Here is a 20,255-nt window from a genome sequence, read left to right on the forward strand (position 1 = left end):
GAAGTCCTTAAGCCTCTTGGGCTAATCGGAGACGGTTTCCTCACCTGTACAACTGGATGAGGAGAGCACTACCCAGTGGAGCTGCATACATTAGGGACCTGGAGGTTCAGATAAGTGCTCATTAAGGTATCGGTCAGCGTCTGGCTCCTGCGGTTGGCAGTAAGCCCCGAAGGCAGGGATTGGGCTAGTCTCACTCTCCCTGGTGCCCCCAGGCCCGATGCATAGCAGACGCTCAAATGTTTGAAGGAAGGAATGGATATGGTCTGCTCCTCCTCTGCCAGCAGTTTTCTCTCAATCAGGAGTCATTCACACTTGAGTATAAAGTGCAATTCATGATGATCATCATGTAAAAATGTTCTCCTCCCTGGGGAAGGAGTTTAATGTGGGGAGGGGTAGTTTTTTCTTGGGCAGAGGGGCAGGGCTTGTCCTAGACCTGTGTTTTGCCTCCTTAGAGTGAGCCCAAGCACTTGTGCTCTGATGTTGGAAGGACCATTTCCCTCCTTCCCCTGCGAGCAGAAGCCCCGGAGACAGACCCCCAGACAGGCCTCCCCGAGGGCCCTCTCAGCACAGGACAGGGAAGGCCTGCCGACCCCTAGGCTCCCCGGGGAACGGTGCCCAGAGCCACAGGGATTTGCAGGACAAAGCTGGCGAGCACCTAGGGGACAGGCCACCAGGCTGGGGTCAAGTTCAGGTTGCCCAGCTGGAGAGATGGGGAGGGCCTCTGCTGCCTGAGACGCGGAGTTCTGAGGCTTGGCAGGAGCCCCCAGGGTGCTGGCCCCGGAATCGTGATGGGACCCAGGCCCTGGCTGGCAGCCCAGGCCCCGCTGGCAGGGCCCCCGCCGGGCTGTCGGGTGGAGACTCGGCCTCAGCCCTGATCAGAGGACCGCAGCTGACCTCCTGGAGGGTCTGCCCGCTCTGCTTCTCCTCCTGGGCCTTTCCTCCCACTGACCTGCAGCACTGCCGTGTCCCCAGCAGCTGCCCTTCAGTCTAGATGGCTTTAGAGGTCAAAGTCAGGCCAGCACCTCCTGTGCCTCAGGTCCAAACACCTGGTGAGGAACGGATATCTCAAGCTGGGAGCTTTTATTGAGCTCCTGCTGTGTGCCTGGCCCTTTGGTGTCATGGATGAAAGTTCTTTTGTGGTCAGCGACTCCTGGGACTTGGAGAGTGGAACTAACCTATGACCGTCCACATCTTTGTCCTGGGAACGTGGATAGTCCTTGCAGGTCGTGATGATTAAGTCCTCCGCAGCAGGCCAGCAGCGCACAGTGCCAAGGGGCCACACCAGGCCAGGCAGGGGTCGGGCGCGGCCAGGACCTGCAGCCTGAGTTCTGCTGGGTCAGGTGTCTCCTGCTGCTCTGTGCAAATGCCCCCCACCCCCCCAAGTGCCTTGAAGCACACGGAGGTCCCTGGAAGCCCAGCAGCCTGCTGTCCAGCAGGGGTCTCACGGGGACACTCTGAGAGTGGGCAGGGCCACGCCCCCTCCAGAGGCCCCGGGCCTTGGCAGCGTTGGAGGCCTCCATGTTCCTTGGCTTTTGGCCCCTTGCTCGGCCCTCAAGCCACAGTGTCACGTCTTCGGGGACTTGTGCTGGCCCAGCCTCCCTCTCCTCTGGTCGCACCATCAAGGCCCTCTGACCCTGACCTCCTGCTCCCTCCTGTGCATCAGCCCCACCTGTGGACCCCCATGCCCTCCCCCTTCCTGGTCTTTGACTTGATTCCTCTGTGACGTCCCCTTGGCCATGTAGGTCGTGCAGTGCCAGGAGTGGGGCATCAGGACGCTGGCGTCCTATGAGGGTCCGCTCTTCTGTCTGCCGTAAGGACGAGGAGATCAATGATAATCCTAACATGCATGTCCCCAGGTCTCTCCGGGTGACGGAGCTGTGGGACGTGCGGAGGGAGTCAGCTGGGGGAGCCTGGCTGAGGAAGCCACGCTGGCGCCCAGGCTGGGAGAGCTGGAGGACAAGCTGGGCAGACGCTGGGGAGCACTGGGGGTACCGCCTGTGCAAAGGCCCTGCGGGCGCTGCCACAGGAGAAGCCAGAGCAGAGCGGGCAGGATAAGAGAGGCAGGCGCTGCTGGTGCAGAGCCCAGCTCCTGGCCTGCCCTAGAGAGGCTGCTCAGGGAAGGAGGCTCCTGTCCACCCCCAGGCCGTCCTCCAGCGAGTACCCACGGCTCACTCGACCCCAAGGGGCACACTGCCACTCCCAGGTCATGAACAAGAGGCGCCATGTGGCGTCCTCCGCCCAAAGGGAGGGAGTTGGCTCTGGGCAGGAAGGAGGCCACCCACAGGCAGAGACAGGAAGTGGGCCAAGAATGTGACAGCAAGCGTGTATGTGGACAGGGACAGGGAAGGGGGTGGGGGAGAGGATGAGCAGAGCCCCCACAGCCCCCGAGGGGCAGGTCCAGCTCCACGCCCGACTCACAGATGGGAGACTGAGGCCCAGGGGCGGACAGCCCCCTGCCTCTGCTGACCCTCTGACTTCCCAAGGGGCAGCCTCGGGAGCAGCAGGGGGCGGAGACCCCTCAACCCGGAGCAGAGAGCCGGAGTGGGTGCAGGGGACGAGGTCGTCTCTGGACAAATGAAAGGGAACCCAGGCTAAGGTGACAGGGCCAAGAGCAGCGGGAGGCCGCGAGTGTCTGGGGCACGGAGCTGAAGGGACGCTCCTCTGGGGCTGGCTCCAGGGCCTTGCGTGGCCCTGATGGGGTGGGGGGCACCTTGACCAGGCTCTGCGGGGACCTGTGTCCCGGGCAGGGTCTCGGCCCCTGTGGGCGTGGGGCGTGGGGCCATAGGTAGTTCCTCTCCTGCCGCTCCGCCCCTGTCAGATGGGGGCCAAAGCCAGCGCCTCCAGGGTGCAGGGAGCACGCCGCCTGCGGGTCCTGGGTGGGCGCGTGTGACGTCTGCGGGGCCCTTGGGACACGTGTGCCTGCGCTTGGCGTGTGCAGCTCCTGGGAACCTCGCGGAGCTGGGAGAGGCCAGGGGAGTGGCAGGAGCCTCCTTCCCTCCTCCCCCACAGAGAGGGAGCCGGGCAGCTGTGAGCAGGCCAGGCAGAGCTGGCCAGCCCCACCGCAGCAGGGTGGACAGTTCCCCGGCCCAGCTCAGGACCTGGAGGGCGGGCTGAGTTCGCCGCGGCCGCCAGGCAGCTGCCAGGAAGTCCTTTTGGGGAGAGCGCGGCAGGGCCACTCCCGCCACATCTCCGGCAAGCCCGGTGCCCCCTCCTCCTGCGCTGCCCGGGCTGCAGCTGCCCCTGTTGGTTGGATTCTGGGGTCAGAGGTTATAGGGCAAGCTAAAAATAACCTGGCAGGCCGGCCACCCTTGAGGAGGGGGCATGTGCCGGGCGCAGTCGCAGGATCCGAGGGAACCCGCTGCTGCGTGCGGCTGAGAGGAGCTCCCACTGCTGGCCCCACCCAGCAGGGAGCCTCCTCCCGGCCTGTGCAAGGTCGCTGGCCCCAGAGGAAACGCCTGTGACCAGCGGGATGGGCAGCTGCCGAGGGACGGTCGCCTGGGCTCTGTGCTTCCTGCTGCTGCTCGCAGGGGGCTCCGCGGGGAAGCTCTGGAAGCGGGCGCTGCCCGGGAGGCTGGCCGAGAAGCCCCACGTAAGTGCCGGGAGGGCGGGCAGCCCCGTGGGGCAGCCGGGCCAGGCGATCCAGGCCTGCCGTCTCCCCCGGGGCTCCCCAAAGGCCGCAGCAGTGTGTCGGTCCCAGTGGGGAGGAGGGACTGGAACCCTCAGAGGCCCCCGGCTGGGGAGGAAGGCGACAGGGACCCTGCAGATGGGCAGCAGAGCCCAGCCTGGCTCTGGCTGGCCTCCAGAGCTGCCTTCTCCTGCAGCGCAGCACCTGGTCAGAGGTGGAGGACTTAACCTGGGCTGCCTCCACCACCACTGACCCTCTGTGGGGCACCGCTGTGAATCCAGGTGGCCCTCTGTCCACTCAGTGGACACTGAGCAGAAACCGCCCTGAGGAAGGGGTAGTGGGGTCCTGTAGGTGACATGGAAGTGACCACAACCCTGAGGGGCAGATGATGGCAGCTCCGAGGAAGGGCTGGGGATAGCCAGCGGGAGAAGCCAGGTGGCTGGATTCAAGGGCGGCCTCTGCTTCTCCCCAGCTGTGTGACTTTAGGCAAGCTGCTTGAACTCTCTGAGCTCCAACAATCTGATCTGCAAAAGAAAGCGATGCACTCCTCTCAGCTCATAGGTGTCAACAGCACGGTTTTACCAGGTGCTGGCCTGGGCTGCGGGGACATGGACATTGAGTCTCCGCTGGGGAATTCACAGGACAAGGGGGACAGTAGAGAATAAAAGAGAGAGAAAACAAAAACCTACTGTGTGTCCAGCTTCCAAGGGCTCAGGAGAGCCACAGGGCAGGAAGGGACCAGCAGGGAGCCTGGGGGCAGGGGTGACAGAGGTGACCCAGGGGCTCAGATCCTCAGCAGGACATCTGGAGGAAGAGGGTCAAGAGCCGAGCCCTGGTACTCTCATGCCCTCAGCAGGATGCCAGCCAACGAGCGCGTGGAGGCTCCTGACCAGGGTGGCAGGTGCCCCCCTCGGGGCACAGCGCAGGTCCTCAGGCCAGCTCCTGCTCCATTCAATGTACCCACCTCGTGTCCCGCCAGCCGCCACCACTGGGTCAGCACTGGGTCACTCGGGGGCCAACTTGTGAGCAGATGCACGTGGACAGGAGAACACCCGTGGGCATGTCCAGGAGAGTCAGGGAGGGTGCCAGGGGTGGGGACGTTTGGCCTGGGGCTTTGAGGGCTGAGTAGAAGTTCCCCAGAGGGGCAGGGTCTGTGCCTGCAAGGGATCGTATGAAGCCTAGTCTGGACTCCAGGACTTGCACTCTCGGGGCGGTGGCCCTGGCTGGCGAGGGCAGGAGCCGTGGGAGGGAGGGAGATGATGGAGGTGTTTGGAGGAGGGTGCGCTCACTCGAGGTGGTGAGGTCACCAAGGCCTTCCTGGAGGAGGCAGCCAGCGGCCCTGGCCAGAGCTCGCAGAGACTGAGAATCAGGAGGCAGAAGGACATTCCTGGAGGTTGGGAAGGGACCTGGGGCCAGTCCTGGCCAGGCAGGGAGGCCCTGCGCAGGCTCCACCCCCTGAGTCCCCCGCTGGCGTGGCGGGTTGGTTTTACCCTCACAGGTGTACTGTGCCACCACTGGTCAGGCGCCCGCCCCAAGTCTGTCCCTGGATGTGCACACATTGGTCCCTGCCCAGAGCGTGGACACTGGAGAGCTTTGTATAAGCACATATGCCTCAGAGAGAGCCCCGGGGAAGGACAGGCGGCTACCTCAGAGGACAGGAGGCCGGGCAGCTCAGCAGGCCCAGAAGTCGCCACAAGTCACCTCAAGTGAGCTGTGCCACCGCAGGCTACTCACTGCCCCTCTCTGGGGCTCACAGTAGTGAAGGTGGAGGACTGGATGACCTCTAGGGCCCTATCAGCTCTGACTAATTCCTATTCAAGTGTCCCACAGGGAACTAGGAGGTGACGGGAGGCAGCCCCAAAGGCCCAAAGGCAAGGCCTTCCTGTGTGGCTCCGCCCCACCCACAGCCCTGGCCCTGGGCCCTGGAGGGCAGTGGGCTGGGCTGGGCAGGGAGAGGTCAGTCGTCCAGTACCGTGCTGGAGCCTCCCTACCCACCCTGGGAGCGTATTCTACCTAATATGGCCACCGTCACAAACCTGCCAGAGAGGAGCCACCAGGGGCTCCTCACCCCCCAGGGGGACCTCACCCCCAGAGTCTCCTCACCCCCAGGGGCTCCTCACCCCCGGGCCTCCTCCCGTCCTCTGCCTCCTGCTCCCTGGTGGAGCCCCGCAGGCCTGTGAGCCGGGGATAGGAGGCCATGTCTTCTCACTGCTCCTGGGGTGGCCCGAAGTCAGCCAGGCTGGGGGTGGCACACCTTGGCCATCCGCCCCAGAGAGCTGGAGTGGGACCCGATCTGCACAAGGCACCGTCACCACCCAGACTCCTGTCTCTGAGCCCTGTCCTTTGGCAAAATGACCTTTGTTTGGGGACCCATCTCTTGGTCGGGGGGCTGTTGATCGCCTGAGTTCCGTTTGCATCTCGCCGTCCAGGCACAGAATGGCCAGAGGGCAGCACGCTGGCCTCACATCCCCCTGGGGTCCCCCAGGAGGCTCCCGGCCCACTGTCCTCCAGCTGCAGTGACTCCCCTGTCCCCTCTGGGCCTCAGCTTCCTCAGCTGCAGCCGGGGGCACAGCCCGCAGGGCCTGGTGAGGACCAGCAGCTCTGCGCCCAGCCCCAAGCCGCGTCCTCCTCGTGTGTTCTGAGCATTGTATGGGGACCCCGTGAAGTGCCCAGGGCCGCGGGAGGGGTGTGGGCATGCCACCTAGGTGTCCCAGGGCCCTGTGCGGGCACGGGGGGCTCGGCAGCCCTGGGGGGCGCTGGTGGGTGCGTGCTAGAGTCTGCAGTCCTGCGAGATGCTGGTCTTTTGATGACTCTCGAGAGAGTCCCATTGGCACTGCACCCCGTCCTGCTCCCAGAGCCAGCGCCGAGGCCCCAGGTGCCGGGAAGTGCATTCACGCACGCGCTGAACTCGGGCCCTCTGTTCCAGGGAGAAACTTATTTTTAAATCTTTGACGTCCAAATTCCAGAGGAAGAACAAATACTGCTTAGAGGGAAATTGGCTTTCTTCCTCCACCAAGCAAGCCAGTCTGGGGTACATTTTTATTGGCCTGGAACATTCCAAAGGAGGGTAAAGTTGTTCAGGGAAGGAAGGGTGTGGGTGCTAAGGGTCCTGGTGAATGGGTGGCCTGCAGGCTGGTGCCTTTTCCCTGCATAGAAATGGCTCAGCACGTTTTCTTCTGATTATTACAATAGTGATGTTTACTGTAAAAAAAAAAAAAAAATCAGACGGCACAGAAAGTTATAAATAAGTGCAGATGACCTCAGTTCTTCCTACCAGACGCAATGCGGGGTCCAGAGCTTTCCACGAAGCAGTCGCGCACATTTCTTACTGGCGTTGCATTGAGACTCTCTTTGCAGAGGTGAATCTGCAGGAGGTGAAGGAACCCTTTGAGTGGGACTTTGCAGTGGCACTTGGTACGTCTGTGCCTCCTGCAGCCCCTACCTCTCTACTTCCATAGCATGCCTATCACCCTGGGAGACCCCGTCCCATAAAGGGTCGCTCCACCCCCTGCAGCCCTGGATTTGTGTCCCGGTGTCTCGCATCAGTGGAGTCTGGTGGCCCTGGCTGGTTCACACTGTCTCCCACCTCTGTGTTTTCACACCATGACACATGGTGAGTGTGCTCTTGGGTGGGTCAGTGTCCTCTCCTCCCAGGTCTGTGATGTCCTGACGCAGGGGTGTGCCGTCCCTAGCTGGCTTCCTTTGGCTGGAGGCCAGCTTAGTTGAGTTTAGACTTTACCACTTAGAATGGCCCCGCTGACTTGGGCTCCCTGCTGAGCTGGTGGAGCCCAGCCCTGGAACTTCCTTCACCTGCTTCCTAAGGACGTGGGAGGCAGCTTTGTAAATCTAGAGGCCACCAACAGCATCTCCCCAGGAGTGGGGAGATACCATTGGTGGGAAGCCTTCAGGGGATGGGGTTTCCTCCAAGTCAGAATGTAGAGCCCGAAGCCCTGGGTGGCTGGGCACCTGGACCTTGACTCACCCGACAGTCCCTTAGCAGAAGTGGGGGTACAGTCGGAAACCCGAGGCCGCTCTGTGGCCTTTGTGGAGGGAGCTGGCCGTCGGAGGACCTGCCTCTTTTCTCAGGGGGACTTAATGTGCGTAATGTCCTTTTCAGCTGAGTGGCCGTGTAAGTGGGGGAGGGGGGCTGGCTGGGAGAGGTGAGCATTTTCCAGAACGTGTATGGGGAGGGGGGCATACACATTCTGACCGTGCCCTGAGTTGGGGCTACTGCAGCAGAGGGCAGAGGCCTGGCGCGGGACAGATACCCACATGGAGGGACGCACCTCCCAGGCCCAGGCTCTGGGGACCAGAAGGCTCTGACAGTCAGAAGCCTGCTCCCCCACTCCAGCAGCCTCAGCTCAGGGGCAGGGTCACTCCTGCCTCAGTTTCCCCATCAAAAGTGGGTAGACACCTGCAGCCTCCGAGGGCTGCACTAGGCATGGGGAGTGGAGTCCACTGTCTCCAAAGGCTGCCTCGTGGGCCTCCTGGCCAGGGCCTGGGTTCTGAGCCTGACAGCTCCGCATGGTGACTGTGCCTTCGAGTCAGTTTGTACCTGTCACTCTCCTGGAAGGGGTCTGGCAAGCTGCCAAGAGCCATGCCCATGGTCACTGTCTGGTGCCAGCATGCACTGGGCCACACATATGGGTGTTGGGCACTTTTCTAGGAGCCTGGGACACAGGTGAAAATATGTCCAAGTCCCTGTCCCCAGCAGGGCACGTCACAGCAGAAGGAAGACAGTAGATGAAGGTGCAGTACACAGGCCGAGGGTGGCCAGGGGCTGGAAACTGTGTGGGGCCAAAGTGGAGCGCAGAGGGACGGCCGTGTGAGCAGAGGCCTGTGGGTGATACCTGGCGGGGCCGGTGACCCGGACAGTGAGCAGTGGAGTATGGGGACAGCCAGTGCAAAGGTCCAGAGGTGGGACTGGGCTCATGTGCTCTGGGGACCTCAAAGGGGTAGGCTGCTGGACAGGGTGAGAGGGCAGTGGTGGGAGACCCCAGAGAAGGGAGGGTTGGCGGCCCCCACCCTACTGACCCCGCCTGCTGGGCCAGGAGGACTGGGCTGTTGACTCCTTCAGACGCTGGGGAGGGGCGTGGGGTGAGCTCTTTTAGGAAGGGTCATTCTCAGGCCCCAGGGCTCAGCCACTGTTCAGAGCCCTCCTGGGCGCCCCTGGAGCTCTCTCCAACATTAAGCCCTTAATCTGGCCCTGGGTGAAATCGCTTCTTTATCACCCGGGCCATCTGCTGGCTCAGCGGGCTGGTAAATAACAGGGAGAGCCAGCTGAGGGCTTATCTCTTTTGTTCTGTCCAAATTCTGAGAACCGGCATTTGAATTTCCCTCGGAGAACAGGGGACATCTAAACTTGATCTCTGCACAGCCCCCTCCTCCGGGGCCACCCGGAGGGAGTCACGGGATGGGAGGCAGGGGAGGCGGGGAGGCAGGGGAGGCGAGGAGCCTCCTCACCCCGGGCTCCGCTAATTCTGTAAATGAGGCCCCGCGCTGCCCTCCGAGGGGGCTGGGGCAGCCGTCGCCTTGGATCAGGATTAAAACTGGAGAGGCCCCAACACGGGTCCAATTTAGTTAATTCTGCAGCAAATGGCACGGAGAGCTAGTGTCGTGGGATTGTGCCCCTGCGTGCCGCGGTGCTTGGCGATGGCGCAGGAATGCGCGGGTCGCGGGAAGGGGTGCGGAGAGGGCGGATGCGGAGAGGCTGCCCGGGTCACAGACACCCCGCAAGCCCCCGTCCCCTCCCCTTTCTTTCTTCCCACCAAGCGCTCGCTGCTGCTTTGCACAAATGGGTTCCTGGGGTGAAGCAGGACGCAGGCGCCCTCCCCGGCTGTCCCCGCCCACTTGCATGGGCCTGGGAGGCTCGCTGCGAGGCAGGAAGCGCTGGCCTCTGCCGCCACCTACTGGGATGTGCCTGGTCCCCGGTGGCGCGCGCCCCCTGCAGGCCGTCGGCAGCAGCGCACCGAGTGTGCTGGCTCCGCTATGCAGGCGCAAAAGGGCGTTTGGTGACCTTTTGGCTTCTACTGGAGGCCTGGACCAGAAACACCCACGATCTCAGCGAGTCCGGGCAGGGACGCCTTCAGGAGGGTATTTCAGCTGGGGCTGAGGAGTGACTTGGCCAGCAGAACAGAGAAGCAGCAGAATCTTCCAGGCTGAGTCCGGGCACGTGTCCTGGGGCAGAAACGTTTCTGTTGCTGTGCGGGTGGTCAGTCCTCAAAAGCTCCAGTGGGGAGTGCTGGTGACCACCCCCTGCAGGAAACGGGACTTGCACAAAGTTAGGCAGCAAGGGAGTGGCAGAGCTGGGTTTGAACCCAGCCCACCAGCTGCAGAGTCCAGGCAGGTGGCCCCTCTGCTGTGCTGCAGGAGACAGGTCAGTTGAAGGAAGAGGACAGCAGGACGGTGCTGACCAGGGACAGGGTCGGAGGCTTCAGTCTGGAGGTCCTGATTGAGCAGGACAGGAAGGAGCCATCCAGAGGGCAATGGGGCTGCTCCCGAAGGCCTTGAGTGGGCTTGGGCTGGAGGGTGAGGAAGGGAGAGGGCGGGGGTGGTATGAGGAGGTCAGCACTGGCACTGAACTTGAAGGTCCAGCGAGGAGCTGAGATTTGGTCCTAAGGGTGCTGGGAAACCACAAGCCTCAGAGCACAAGAGCATTGGTCCCGAGGTGCCTTCCAGAAAGCCCCTTTGAGGGCTGGGATGGTGACTAGGTGGCAGGGCGCTTGCCTCACATGTATGAGGCCCTGAGTTTGATATTGTGTCCATCTACAACTAAAAAAAAAAAAAGAAAAGAAATAAAGCCCCTTTGAGCTGCAGTTTGGAGAATGCAAAGGGGGCAGACGTGGAGTCAGGGAGGCCAAGGTGGAGGCTGCTGTGGAGGCCATGGGGACTTGGGCCTCAGTGGCATTCATTCACAAACATTGATAGAACATGCCAAGCACTGCGCCCAGTTTCCTGTGTTGCCAGGACAAATGACCAAAACTAGAGCGGCCTAAACCAGCAGCATCGTATCCTCTGAGTGTGGGAGGCCAGGAACTCAGTATCAGTCTCACTGTGTGGAGATCGCGTTCGGCCTGGTCATGCCCCCTCTGGAGGCTCCAGGGGAAGGTTCCTCCTTGCCTCCTCTAGCTTTCGGGTGCTGCTGGCCACCACTGCTCCTGGCTCAGTCTCACCACCCCAGTCTCCTCCTCCATCTTCGCGTGGCCTTCCGTGTGAGTGTGTGTGTGTGTGTGTGTGCACATGTGTGCGCTCTTCCTCTGCCCCTCTCTATAGGACACTTATAATTGGATAATCCAGGATCCCATGAGATCCCGGATCAAACACACAGAGCCTGCTTTATCGTATGAGGTTGCATTTACAGACCCCAGGGACAAGCGGTGTCTTTGGGGGCTTGCTCACCACCTGAAGAGGCAGTCACAGAAGACTCAGCACCTCCCCGCGGGGTTGCTCACCTTCTGAACAGGAAGCAGGTGTGCTCACACAGCTTCACAGAGGGTGGGGAGCGGGGCCTTGGGGAGGGTGTGGGCCCTGATCCTGGCTGGGAGCTTTGGGGCAAAGGAGAGTGGCGTTGAGTCCTGGATGCGGTTCCCTGTAGAGCTGGAGGAGAGGCCCCAGAGCCGCGGGCAAGGCCCCGAGGGCTGGGGGCACTCTGCCAAGGAAGCTTGCAGCTGTGTGCGTGCTGTGTGCTCAGGTCTAGATGTGGCGGGGGCTTGGACGGTGTGTCCTGGCTGGGCTCAGAGACCTCCTTCCTCCTGATGCTCAGCCTTGTTGTCCTGTGCTCCTCCTGGTGCGACCGGGAAGTCCCATGCCCCTCAGTTCAGCATGCATTGCCCACACCAGGTCCCCTGGAGGTGGGTCAGGTGGCATACAGGAGGAGAGGCTCCCCTTCGTTGACAGCCACTGTGATAGGGCCCCAAGGGGAGCCCTGGGGGTCTGGAGGAGGGAGGGTCTCATCTGGGGATCCAGCGTGCTCTCCTTAGTAACATCTTTATTAGATGTTAATAAATGTGACTTTATTAGGTCATATGTTCCACAATCCACCCACTTAAATGTGCAGTTTGTGCCTTTGGCCCATTCACCGCTGTGCAACCAATGCTAAAATCAGTATTAGATCATTGTCATTGTCCCCAAAAGAAACCTGCACCCATAGGTGGTTCCCTAACGTGAAACCTGCACCCATGATTCACTGCCAGTCCTGCCCCCGGAGGCCATCCTTCTGTTTTCTGAATCTACGGATTTGCCTGCTCTGTGTGAATGCAGGGGGACCCCACAGTATATGGCCCTCTGTGTCTGCCTGCTGGGCATCGTCTCTAGGGTCCATCCAGGTGGTCCTGTGTGTCAGGCCTTCATTTATATTTGTGGCCAAATGAGGTTCCACTGTGTGGAGAGACCACATTGATCAGCTGGTGGACATTTGGGTTGTTTCCACTGGGGGGCTGTAGGAGAAGACCCGGCCCTGCCTCTGGAGGGCTTGTTCCGTGCGCACTCCCACTAATAAAGTGTTGACTACATTTTATTTTTTAACCTTTTACTGAAGCAATATTGAAAAGTACAGAAACCTTAAGGGTCCAGTTCCCACAAATTAAACACCCTGTGTAATCCACGTGAAGTCAAGAGAGCAGAGCGGGCTGTAGGTCCCCAGGTGAACCAGCCAGCCCCCCACAGGCAGGCACCAGAGACTCCCCACCGGGCACCAGCTTTGCCTGTCCGCAAACTGCACTGTAAACTGCAGTGGAATCACACTGTCCCTTGTGACCTGGCTTTCCCCTTCCATGTGCTGTGTGTGAGATTTAGCCAAGCTGTGCTGTGAATCCATTCACTCCATGTGTGAGTTGTAAATTCTCAAAGCTCTACATAAACATTGATTACAAGAAATCAATCAATCCATCTATCTATATACACACAGAGACGTGTGTGTATGTGTGTGCACACATGCATGGATACACGGTGCACACTCAGGAGATCCATCTCTCAGGTGGTAGGTTCCTAAAGTGAAAGACTCCAGCAAGCCACCAAGATTCACTTCTGCAGCTGTTGGTGGCCTTCAGTCACCTCAGTTTGGGGCAGTTACAGACAAACTCCCCCCCCCCCCAGAAGGACCCTCAGAGGCTGGGTCTGCGGGGATCAGTTTTCCAGGCCAGGAAGCGCAGGCTGTGAGAGGTCCCAGGACACCGCGCAGCGCACAGCTCCAAGGCACTGGCTTGGCGCCACTGATCGCCCTCCCCTGTCCCGCAGGCCGAGGAGGCGGGCGCGCCCGGTGGCCCCCGGCAGCCCCGCGCTGACCGCTGCCCGCCGCCCCCACGGACACTGCCCCCTGGCGCCTGCCAGGCTGCGCGCTGCCAGGCGGACTCCGAGTGCCCGCGCCACCGGCGCTGCTGCTACAACGGCTGCGCCTACGCCTGCCTGGAAGCCGTGCCGCCCCCGCCAGGTAGGCCGGGCGCGGGAGGGGGCAGGTGGGCCTGGAGCCCCCCCCCCCCCCCCCCCCCGTGGGGGCCGCAGAGCACCTGCGGAGGCCAGGACCATCTGGGCGTCTCTTTTACCTGCCGCTCACTGTCCTCCCGTGCTCCCTGGGCACAAGTCCAGGGACTTACTGAGCACCTCCCGAGGGCGGAGCCCACAGCCCAGGAGGCCCACCCTGGGAGGACAGGGAGGGGCCAGAGTCCCCTAAACACCCAGACTGAGACTTTCCCTGAAAATACCCCGCCAGGTTCCCCTTCCCCAGGTCCCACATTCCTGGGACCCCACCAGGCCCCTTCGCCCCTGGATCTAGTGCCCGGGGTGTCTGGAGGAGAGTGGGTGCTCAGCAGTGCGGTGGGGTGTCTGGGAGGCAGGGACCTGGGAGGTTCAAATCCTTCAGATTCCAGTTGAGCAGGGCTGAATGCACCTGCTGCTCTCGGAGAGCCTGAACCGTGGGAAACTGGCCCAGGGCGGGGGCACTGAGGAGATGCTGTTGAACCTGACGCCCTCTCATGGGAGGGACAGTTTTGGGGTGCACCTAGTCGAAGGAGTTCCAGATCCCCTTTGGGGAGAAGTCTTGGGTGTGCAGGGAGGAGAGCTGCCAGGGGCCCCGAGCCAGGTGGGCAGGCAGTAGCCCCGGTGGGGTGGGGAAAATGTGCCCTAAGTGGGTGGGACGGGCGGGAGGGGGACAGCTCTGCTCCAGGTAGGGCCTTTAGACAGGTTGGGCTTTTGGACTCTCTTTTCCTGGAACCACCAGGTTCCCAGGGGCAGTAATTACGGAAGGAGGCTTCAACAGGGGGCCTACCTCTCCCAAGGCTGGGGAGACTGCGGAAGGTGGAAGTGACCACACCTTGTGTTCTTTGGGGTGAGGTCACAGCGATGACAAGGGACTCAGCACATTTAATAACACTCATGATTATGCTCAGCTACTCTGAGTCTGCCTCTGAGCAGAGACAGGGCAGGCGCTCAGGGACCGGTTGGCTCCCACCCAGCCTTTATAAGAAAGGTGGCACAGCACCCCCTTCTGGTGGAAGAGCACATAAGGCACCCCGCCCGCCCCCACTGGGGGTGTCCCTTCCTGTGGAATGCGCCCAGGCATAGAGATTAGCCTTGCTTCCTAGGCCAAGTGCTTTTGAGCAGTGCACAAAGGATACAATGGTGCCAGGCATCCCCAATAGTCTCCCAGACACTTCATCTCATCTTAGCTGCATGGGTGGAGACGGGGTCAGTTTCATTTACAACTGAGGACACAGAACTCAGAGAAACTGAGTCACTTGCTCAAGATTAAACAGCAGCATAGCTGCTGAGGAGAGGTGCACCTGGCCCAGAGGGCAGGAACGTGGGGGTCCCTGCTCTGACACCTGGGCCCCTGTGCAGGGTCCCACCCAGAACTTCCTCCCTGATGTCCTCAGCCTCTCTTCCTCACCTTCAGCTCTTCGCCCAGAGACCGCTCTCTCGGGGGACTTTCCCCTGGGAACAGCGGTCCCTCCTCCAGCCACCCCCTCCTCCCTGCTTGCTGGCTGTCACCTGACTCGAGGGTCAGCCCCACTGGGTAGAGTCTGTCTGCTTCTCTTCCTGGGGTGTCCCCAGCACCTTGAGCGGTCTCTGGGTGCATGCCAGCTACCCGGATACTCACCATTCATTCACGGCCGGCAGCAAGAGCCGCTCAGCGCGGGTCGGTCATAAAAACTACGAGTAACGGCGCCAACAAGGTTGCCCAGCCGTGACGGTGTGACGCTGGAGCTGAGGGGGGAGCAGCCCGTCCTGGGCACTGCAGGTGTCAGCCCAGGGCCTCTGTGGTCATGAGAGGGAGGCTCCTACCCCAGAGGCTGCCTGGGGAGGCCCCTGACCCTGTCCTTTGTCAGTTTTAGACTGGCTGGTGCAGCCGAAACCGCGGTGGCTTGGTGGCAATGGCTGGCTCCTGGACGGCCCTGAGGAGGTGCTACAAGGTAGCTGCGGGCCCCGGGGCGGGGCGGGGCGGGGGGCAGAGCCAGGCTCCCCCTCCTGAGGTGCCAGCAGGAACCACAGCACAGGCTGTCTGTCCCTGCAGGCCCTCAGCCAAATGCTCACCCTCCGGATCCCCCAGCCCAGCTCAGAGGTGCCAGCTGTCACTCAGCTGTCCCACAGCCCAGGACAGAAAGAGGGCCTGGACGCTCCCTAACAATGGGGCCTCCTTCCTGGGTGGAGAGGGCAAGGCAGAGGCTAGGGCTGCTTCCTAGACCCTGCATCTTTAGGGGTTCATTGCTGTGCGTGGTCTGTGGGGTGAGCATGTGTATGAGTGTGTGTGGTTGTGTCGGGATGTGTGTGTGCGTGTGTGCTGGGTGTGAGTCTGTTTCAGGGTGAGCCCGTGAATGGGTGGGTGTGAGGCATGTTGGGATCTGTGATGGGCCGGCCTCTGGGTGTGTGCACACCTGTGGTTCCAGGTGGGGTGTCAGTTGCGGGGAGGGGGGCGCAGGTGCAGGTGTGGGGCGCCTTGCTGGACAGGGCATGGTGTGTGCCCGGCTCTGCCTCTGAGGCACTGGCATGTCCCCCATAGCAGAGGCATGCAGCACCACCGAGGATGGCGCAGAGCCACTGCAGTGTCCCTCAGGCTACGAGTGCCACATCTTGAGCCCCGGGGACGTGGCCGAGGGCATCCCCAACCGTGGGCAGTGTGTGAAGCAGCGGCGGCCAGCAGGTGAGTGGTGCCCTGGGCCTGGCTCCTGCTCCCCAGAGCCCCCCACAGTGGCGACAGAACCCTCCCCCTGGGTGGCCTTGGGGTCCATTTCTTCTCCTGGCGGAGCCTTGGTCTCCTCATCTAGAATGGCACCACACTCCTGCCCTGCAGGCTCCTCAGCTCAAGCCTCCCTCTTCCTAAGACAGGAATCTCACATGCACCGAGGACCTACTGTGTGCCAGGTGCTGTCCTCATTCAAGCCTCATAACTACCCGTAAAGTAATCACTACAGCTGCCGCCGTCCCCAGGCCAGCCAGGGTGGAAGCCGCAGGTCCTGGGCCCTGCTCTTAACCCCTCAGGCCCTGCTGCCCGTCTCGCTTGGTAGCTGGCTGTGAAGCTCGAGGACAGGGCAAGCCTCTGCTGCCAAGATCCACAAGGATGGGGGTCACATGGGGTCATTGCCTCGCACTGAAAATGCCAGCGCTGGTCCCTGATGATCTTTATGTGCCCACAAAACAGGAGAAAATGTCTCCTATCGTGTCCATGTGACTCACAGGAGAGCAGAGAGCACCACCTCCCACCCTCCCCACGTGCCCACGTGTTCTGGCCTCAGCCGGGCGGTGCTGGGGGAGAGGCTGGGCTCGAGGACGGGGCCACAGGGTCGACACTGCCGCAGTAGCCGCTCTTTGCGGAGAGTGGCAGCGTCCCGTGGCCCCTGGTGTGTTTTCAGGGAATCATTCCCAGAGGCTCGCAGTCACCTGGAGGACAGGTGTGGCACCTCCTTGGTGGGAAGCTGAGGCTCAGGTGGGGGGGGGAGGCAGGGCGGGAAGATCCGATCGAGGACTGTCCTTCCCCATGGTGACCCCGGAGTCCCCTCGGACACACTCACAGTGCCACTTACTCATGTGTGAGCGTGTTTTGCAATGGCGTTGGCTGAACGGGACGTGGAAATTCCGCAGTCCCTGGTCTGCTTGGACAGTGGCTCCCAGGCTTTGGGTCTCCGGATCCCTCACCAGGGGGTCGCACAGTGCGCTCCTCCCCACAGCGGGGCTGGGGGCTGGTGGGCAGGCGTCACCCAGAAACTGAAGCCCAGATGCTGAAGATGTTCCTGTGCTTGTCCTTTAAACATGACAACAAGCCCATCACATATTAAACCCAAGAATCATTTTTCTTACGAATAACCATATTTTCCAAAACAAGAATATGTACAGTGAGAAGGGGGCACTGGGCCACAGTCGGGCCTCGCCCTTTAGTTCATGAATGGAGAGGGAGATCTTCCTGTGTGCGTCTGTTCAGCTGCTGCGGTGTCACTCTCCATGGGACCCGGGAAAGCTCCAGCGCACCTGGAGGGGAAGGAGAAGGAGAGAAGGGGCTCGGGCTTCGGCCTCATGAGCTCTGGAAACAAGTCTGATCTCCTCATTGTTTTTCCAGATGGGCGATTCCTGAGACACAGATTTTACAAAGAATATCCAGGTGAGAGAAGAGGCCATTCCTTCCTTGCAGAGGGCATGAGAAGGGTCAGCAAGCACTGACCTGGTGAAGAGGGGAAAATAAAAGCCCAGGTCTAAACCGTAGGGGACAAACAGGAAGTAGGTTTGGAAACACGGACGCAGCTGTGCTGTCCGGTGGTGGCCATGGCAGGCTGAGTGGCTCCTGGCCGACCTGGCCTCGTGCTGAAGGTCAGAGCCCAGGGCTGGATGTGCCAGAACCCAGGACTGTCCCCGAATGCTTATTTGGGGAATTGGAAAAGGGTGGCCAGCTCCATCCCTCCCCCGCCCATCTAGTCATCTGTGCGATCAGCCATTCGTTATCCACTGCCACCACCCACCCGCCACCGCCCGCCACCGCCCGCCATCCCTTCTTCCACCCAGCCAACCTCGTCATCAGGAATGGACGCACGTTACCAAGCATTGCTTATCATTCTGGGCTGGAGGTTGGGGCCACACTTGTCACCGTGACACAATTGCTGTCAGCAGGCAGCTACTATCAGGAGGAAATCCAGCCATTAACAGGGCCCAAGTCCTATTAGTGGGCAATGGTGACGCAGGCTCCTGACCGCGCATACTGGATACCTGCAGGACACCTTAGACCGGGGTGGTCAAGGGAGACTCCCTCAGGAGGGGACAGGGAGCTGCGCCTAAAGACCAAGAAACAGCGGGCAGCGGAAGGGCTGTGTGCCAGTCGTGGGTGACTGCCTGATGAGCAGGACGGTGGGTGGCCAGCGGTGAGGGATGAGGCTGGCCCTTGCTGAGCCAGGGGAGGGTTGCAGGCAGCTGTGCGGCCCCCGGGGGCGGGGCTCAGGGCCAGGTCACCAGGCACGGGGAGCTAGCTTGGCATCACCCGTGCAGCGAGGCAGGCATTCCAGCAGGATGGGACACTTCATTTTGCAGAGGGTGACTCGAAGAACGTGGCGGAACCCGGAAAGGGGCAGCCGAGGAGCTTCCAGTAGAGCAGCGCCCAGCCGGTAGGTGAGGGGGGCTGAGGGCCAGGAGCCAAGCAGGGGTCATCAGGAGCCAAGCAGGGGTCATCAGCACGCTGGCTGCGGGGCGGGCGGGCGGAGGGCTCCACCTGCTGGTGGAGTTTCAGATCCTCGCAGGTTCCCAGGGATCCCGCGAGCTCCAGCCTTCCCTAGTGGGAGCTTCTTCTGGCCCTAGGGACCCTAAGCCAAGATAGGCAGGGTGGTGACTCCCCTACCAGTCCTGGGCTGGCAATGCCTGCACTGTCCCCTCGCTTGTCCTGCCTGCCCACGCCTGCCCAGCAGTACCCACGGGCGCCAGTACTGGGCCCCAGTTCCGGGCTGTCTGCTGTGTGCCAGGCCCAGTGCTGGGGCGGCCAGTCAACAAGCCCAGCAGAGCCCCTGCCCCGGGGCTCACGTCCTGGAAGGAGACTGGACAGGCTGTAGGGGGGGGGCATCAGATAGATGGCGGGGGGGGGGGTGGCTGGTGACATGGTGCAGAGGAGCCAGCAGGGCAGGGAGCTGCCTCCGTGGGGTCAGGGAAGCCCTGCCAAAGGTGACACTGAGCCAAGACTGAGGACGAGAAGGTGCTGCGTGGGGACAGCTGGCTGGGGAATCCCTCGGGGCGGGGGTCTGGGCTCCGAGGAACCCAAGGAGGCTGCTGGGCGGGAGGGAGTGGCGTGCGGAGGCTGCCGTGTGTGGAGACGCGGCGGCAGGTGAGGTGCTGCCCCAGGTGCTGCCAGCCGAGAGCAGGCACAGGGGCCGCCGAAGGGCTGTGGGGTCGGCCACCAGAGGGTCTTCACCGCGAACCTTGACCCCCTCCCTGCCCCGGCCCTGGGAAAGCCGCAGCCCACGGGATGGACAGTCCACGTGGGGCAGGAACTTCCAGGTGTCCTTGAAAGGAAAGGAGCAGGTTTTAGGTTCCAGAATATTCAGGGCTGAGTCTTCCAGGAAGGTCTGGAGCCCGGGGGGACCCATCAGGGTGTCCACTGCCTGCTGGTGACAAGAACACTTTCTGGAGTGTCTGGCGCCAGCCATGCCTTTGACGTTTCACCAGGGAGTCTGGGGCCGAGGATCAGTCGAGGACGTTTGTGGAAGGAGGGGCTGGGGAGCCAGGGGCCTGGCCTGAAGTTCCGCTCCTTCGCCCTTGACCTTAAGCTAGTGACCGCACCTGAGAAACGGGACTGATGCCGAGGGTGTGCTAGTACCTGAGTCAGAAGGTGCCCCCAGGCTCCCCGGGAGTTGTTAGAGTCACATCTTGCTGGAGGTGGGGTCTTTCTGGCTCGTGCTGGGCCAGGGAGGGAGGGACAGGGCAGGCTTGCGGCCCCTCCAGCCTCCACCGCGGCTCACAGTCCTCTCTGCTTCCTTCGCAGTCCGGGCCCAAGAACATTCCTCGGCTTCCCACCAAGCCTCGATGCAGGAAAGTGGTTTGATCTCCGGAGGCCACTGCAGAGCATGACCCCAGAGCTCCTGGCCCCCATCCCAGCTTGGCCCTGGCTGAAGCGGTGACTCAGTGGGAGCCCCTGGCCTGCTCTGGGTCCCTGCTCACCACCCTGGACACAGGTCCCTGCAGCGCCTCGTGATCTCTGCCTGGGAAAGCGCCTCCGCGGGTGTGAGGCCAGAAGCCCCTCCCGGGGCCAGGGCTCAGCCTCGAGGTGCTTTCTGCAGATTTCTTCCAGGTGTGACTCTGGCAGGCACGCGCCCCTCCCAAGTGCTCTCCAAATAAATCCGCCTTGATAGAGTGGAAATGAACTTCCCGCTCAAGCAGATTCACTCGGGGACCTTACGGTGGATGCCTGATTCATAGTAGCCAGCGGGAGGGGACTCAAGGACAGCAGGCAGCGGAAGGGCCTGTGTGTCAGTCCTGGGGCTGACTGTGTGATGAGCAGGGCGGTGGGTGACGGGCGGTGAGGGACGAGGACACAGCGCTGGGTGTCGGGCGGTTTGTAAACCTTTGCCCTGTTCCAGCTGCTGTGGGGCAGGCAGGGCGTCGTCAGGATGAGATGTCAGCTCTGCTCCGCTCCTGGGGTCCGGGAACCTGGGGGCCACGCAGCTGCCTGCTG

General features: G+C 61.8%; 1 protein-coding gene across 4 annotated transcripts; it reads left to right on the top strand.

Annotated features, from left to right (window-relative positions):
* The first annotated feature begins 3,347 nt into the window (after positions 1-3,347).
* Wfdc1 (WAP four-disulfide core domain 1) lies at positions 3,348-19,944 on the top strand. Of its 4 annotated transcripts, none has more exons than XM_027933164.3 (7): positions 3,348-3,589; positions 12,860-13,052; positions 14,947-15,030; positions 15,618-15,758; positions 17,169-17,210; positions 18,128-18,205; positions 19,566-19,944. In XM_027933164.3, the coding sequence occupies exons 1-6, from the start codon at positions 3,470-3,472 to the stop codon at positions 18,184-18,186; spliced, it is 639 nt and encodes a 212-aa protein (XP_027788965.1). In that variant the 5' UTR covers positions 3,348-3,469; the 3' UTR covers positions 18,187-18,205; positions 19,566-19,944. The 4 variants fall into 4 exon arrangements, with proteins under 4 accessions (XP_027788965.1, XP_027788966.1, XP_027788967.1 ...); XM_027933165.3 differs by having other exon boundaries at positions 3,380-3,589; positions 18,128-18,201; XM_027933166.3 differs by having other exon boundaries at positions 3,380-3,589; positions 14,953-15,030.
* The last annotated feature ends 311 nt before the right edge of the window (positions 19,945-20,255 follow it).

The sequence above is a fragment of the Marmota flaviventris genome, chromosome 18 (assembly GCF_047511675.1).
Source record: "Marmota flaviventris isolate mMarFla1 chromosome 18, mMarFla1.hap1, whole genome shotgun sequence".
Taxonomy (NCBI): Eukaryota; Metazoa; Chordata; class Mammalia; order Rodentia; family Sciuridae; genus Marmota; species Marmota flaviventris.

What these genes read in the sequence shown, in the direction of transcription:
- Wfdc1 (XM_027933164.3), top strand. Translation starts at nt 3,470, where the DNA reads ATGGGCAGCTGCCGAGGGACGGTCGCCTGGGCTCTGTGCTTCCTGCTG. An exon ending in AGCCGTGCCGCCCCCGCCAG is followed by an intron (nt 13,053 to 14,946) that starts GTAGGCCGGGCG and finishes GTCCTTTGTCAG; the next exon opens with TTTTAGACTGGCTGGTGCAG. An exon ending in CCCTGAGGAGGTGCTACAAG is followed by an intron (nt 15,031 to 15,617) that starts GTAGCTGCGGGC and finishes TGTCCCCCATAG; the next exon opens with CAGAGGCATGCAGCACCACC.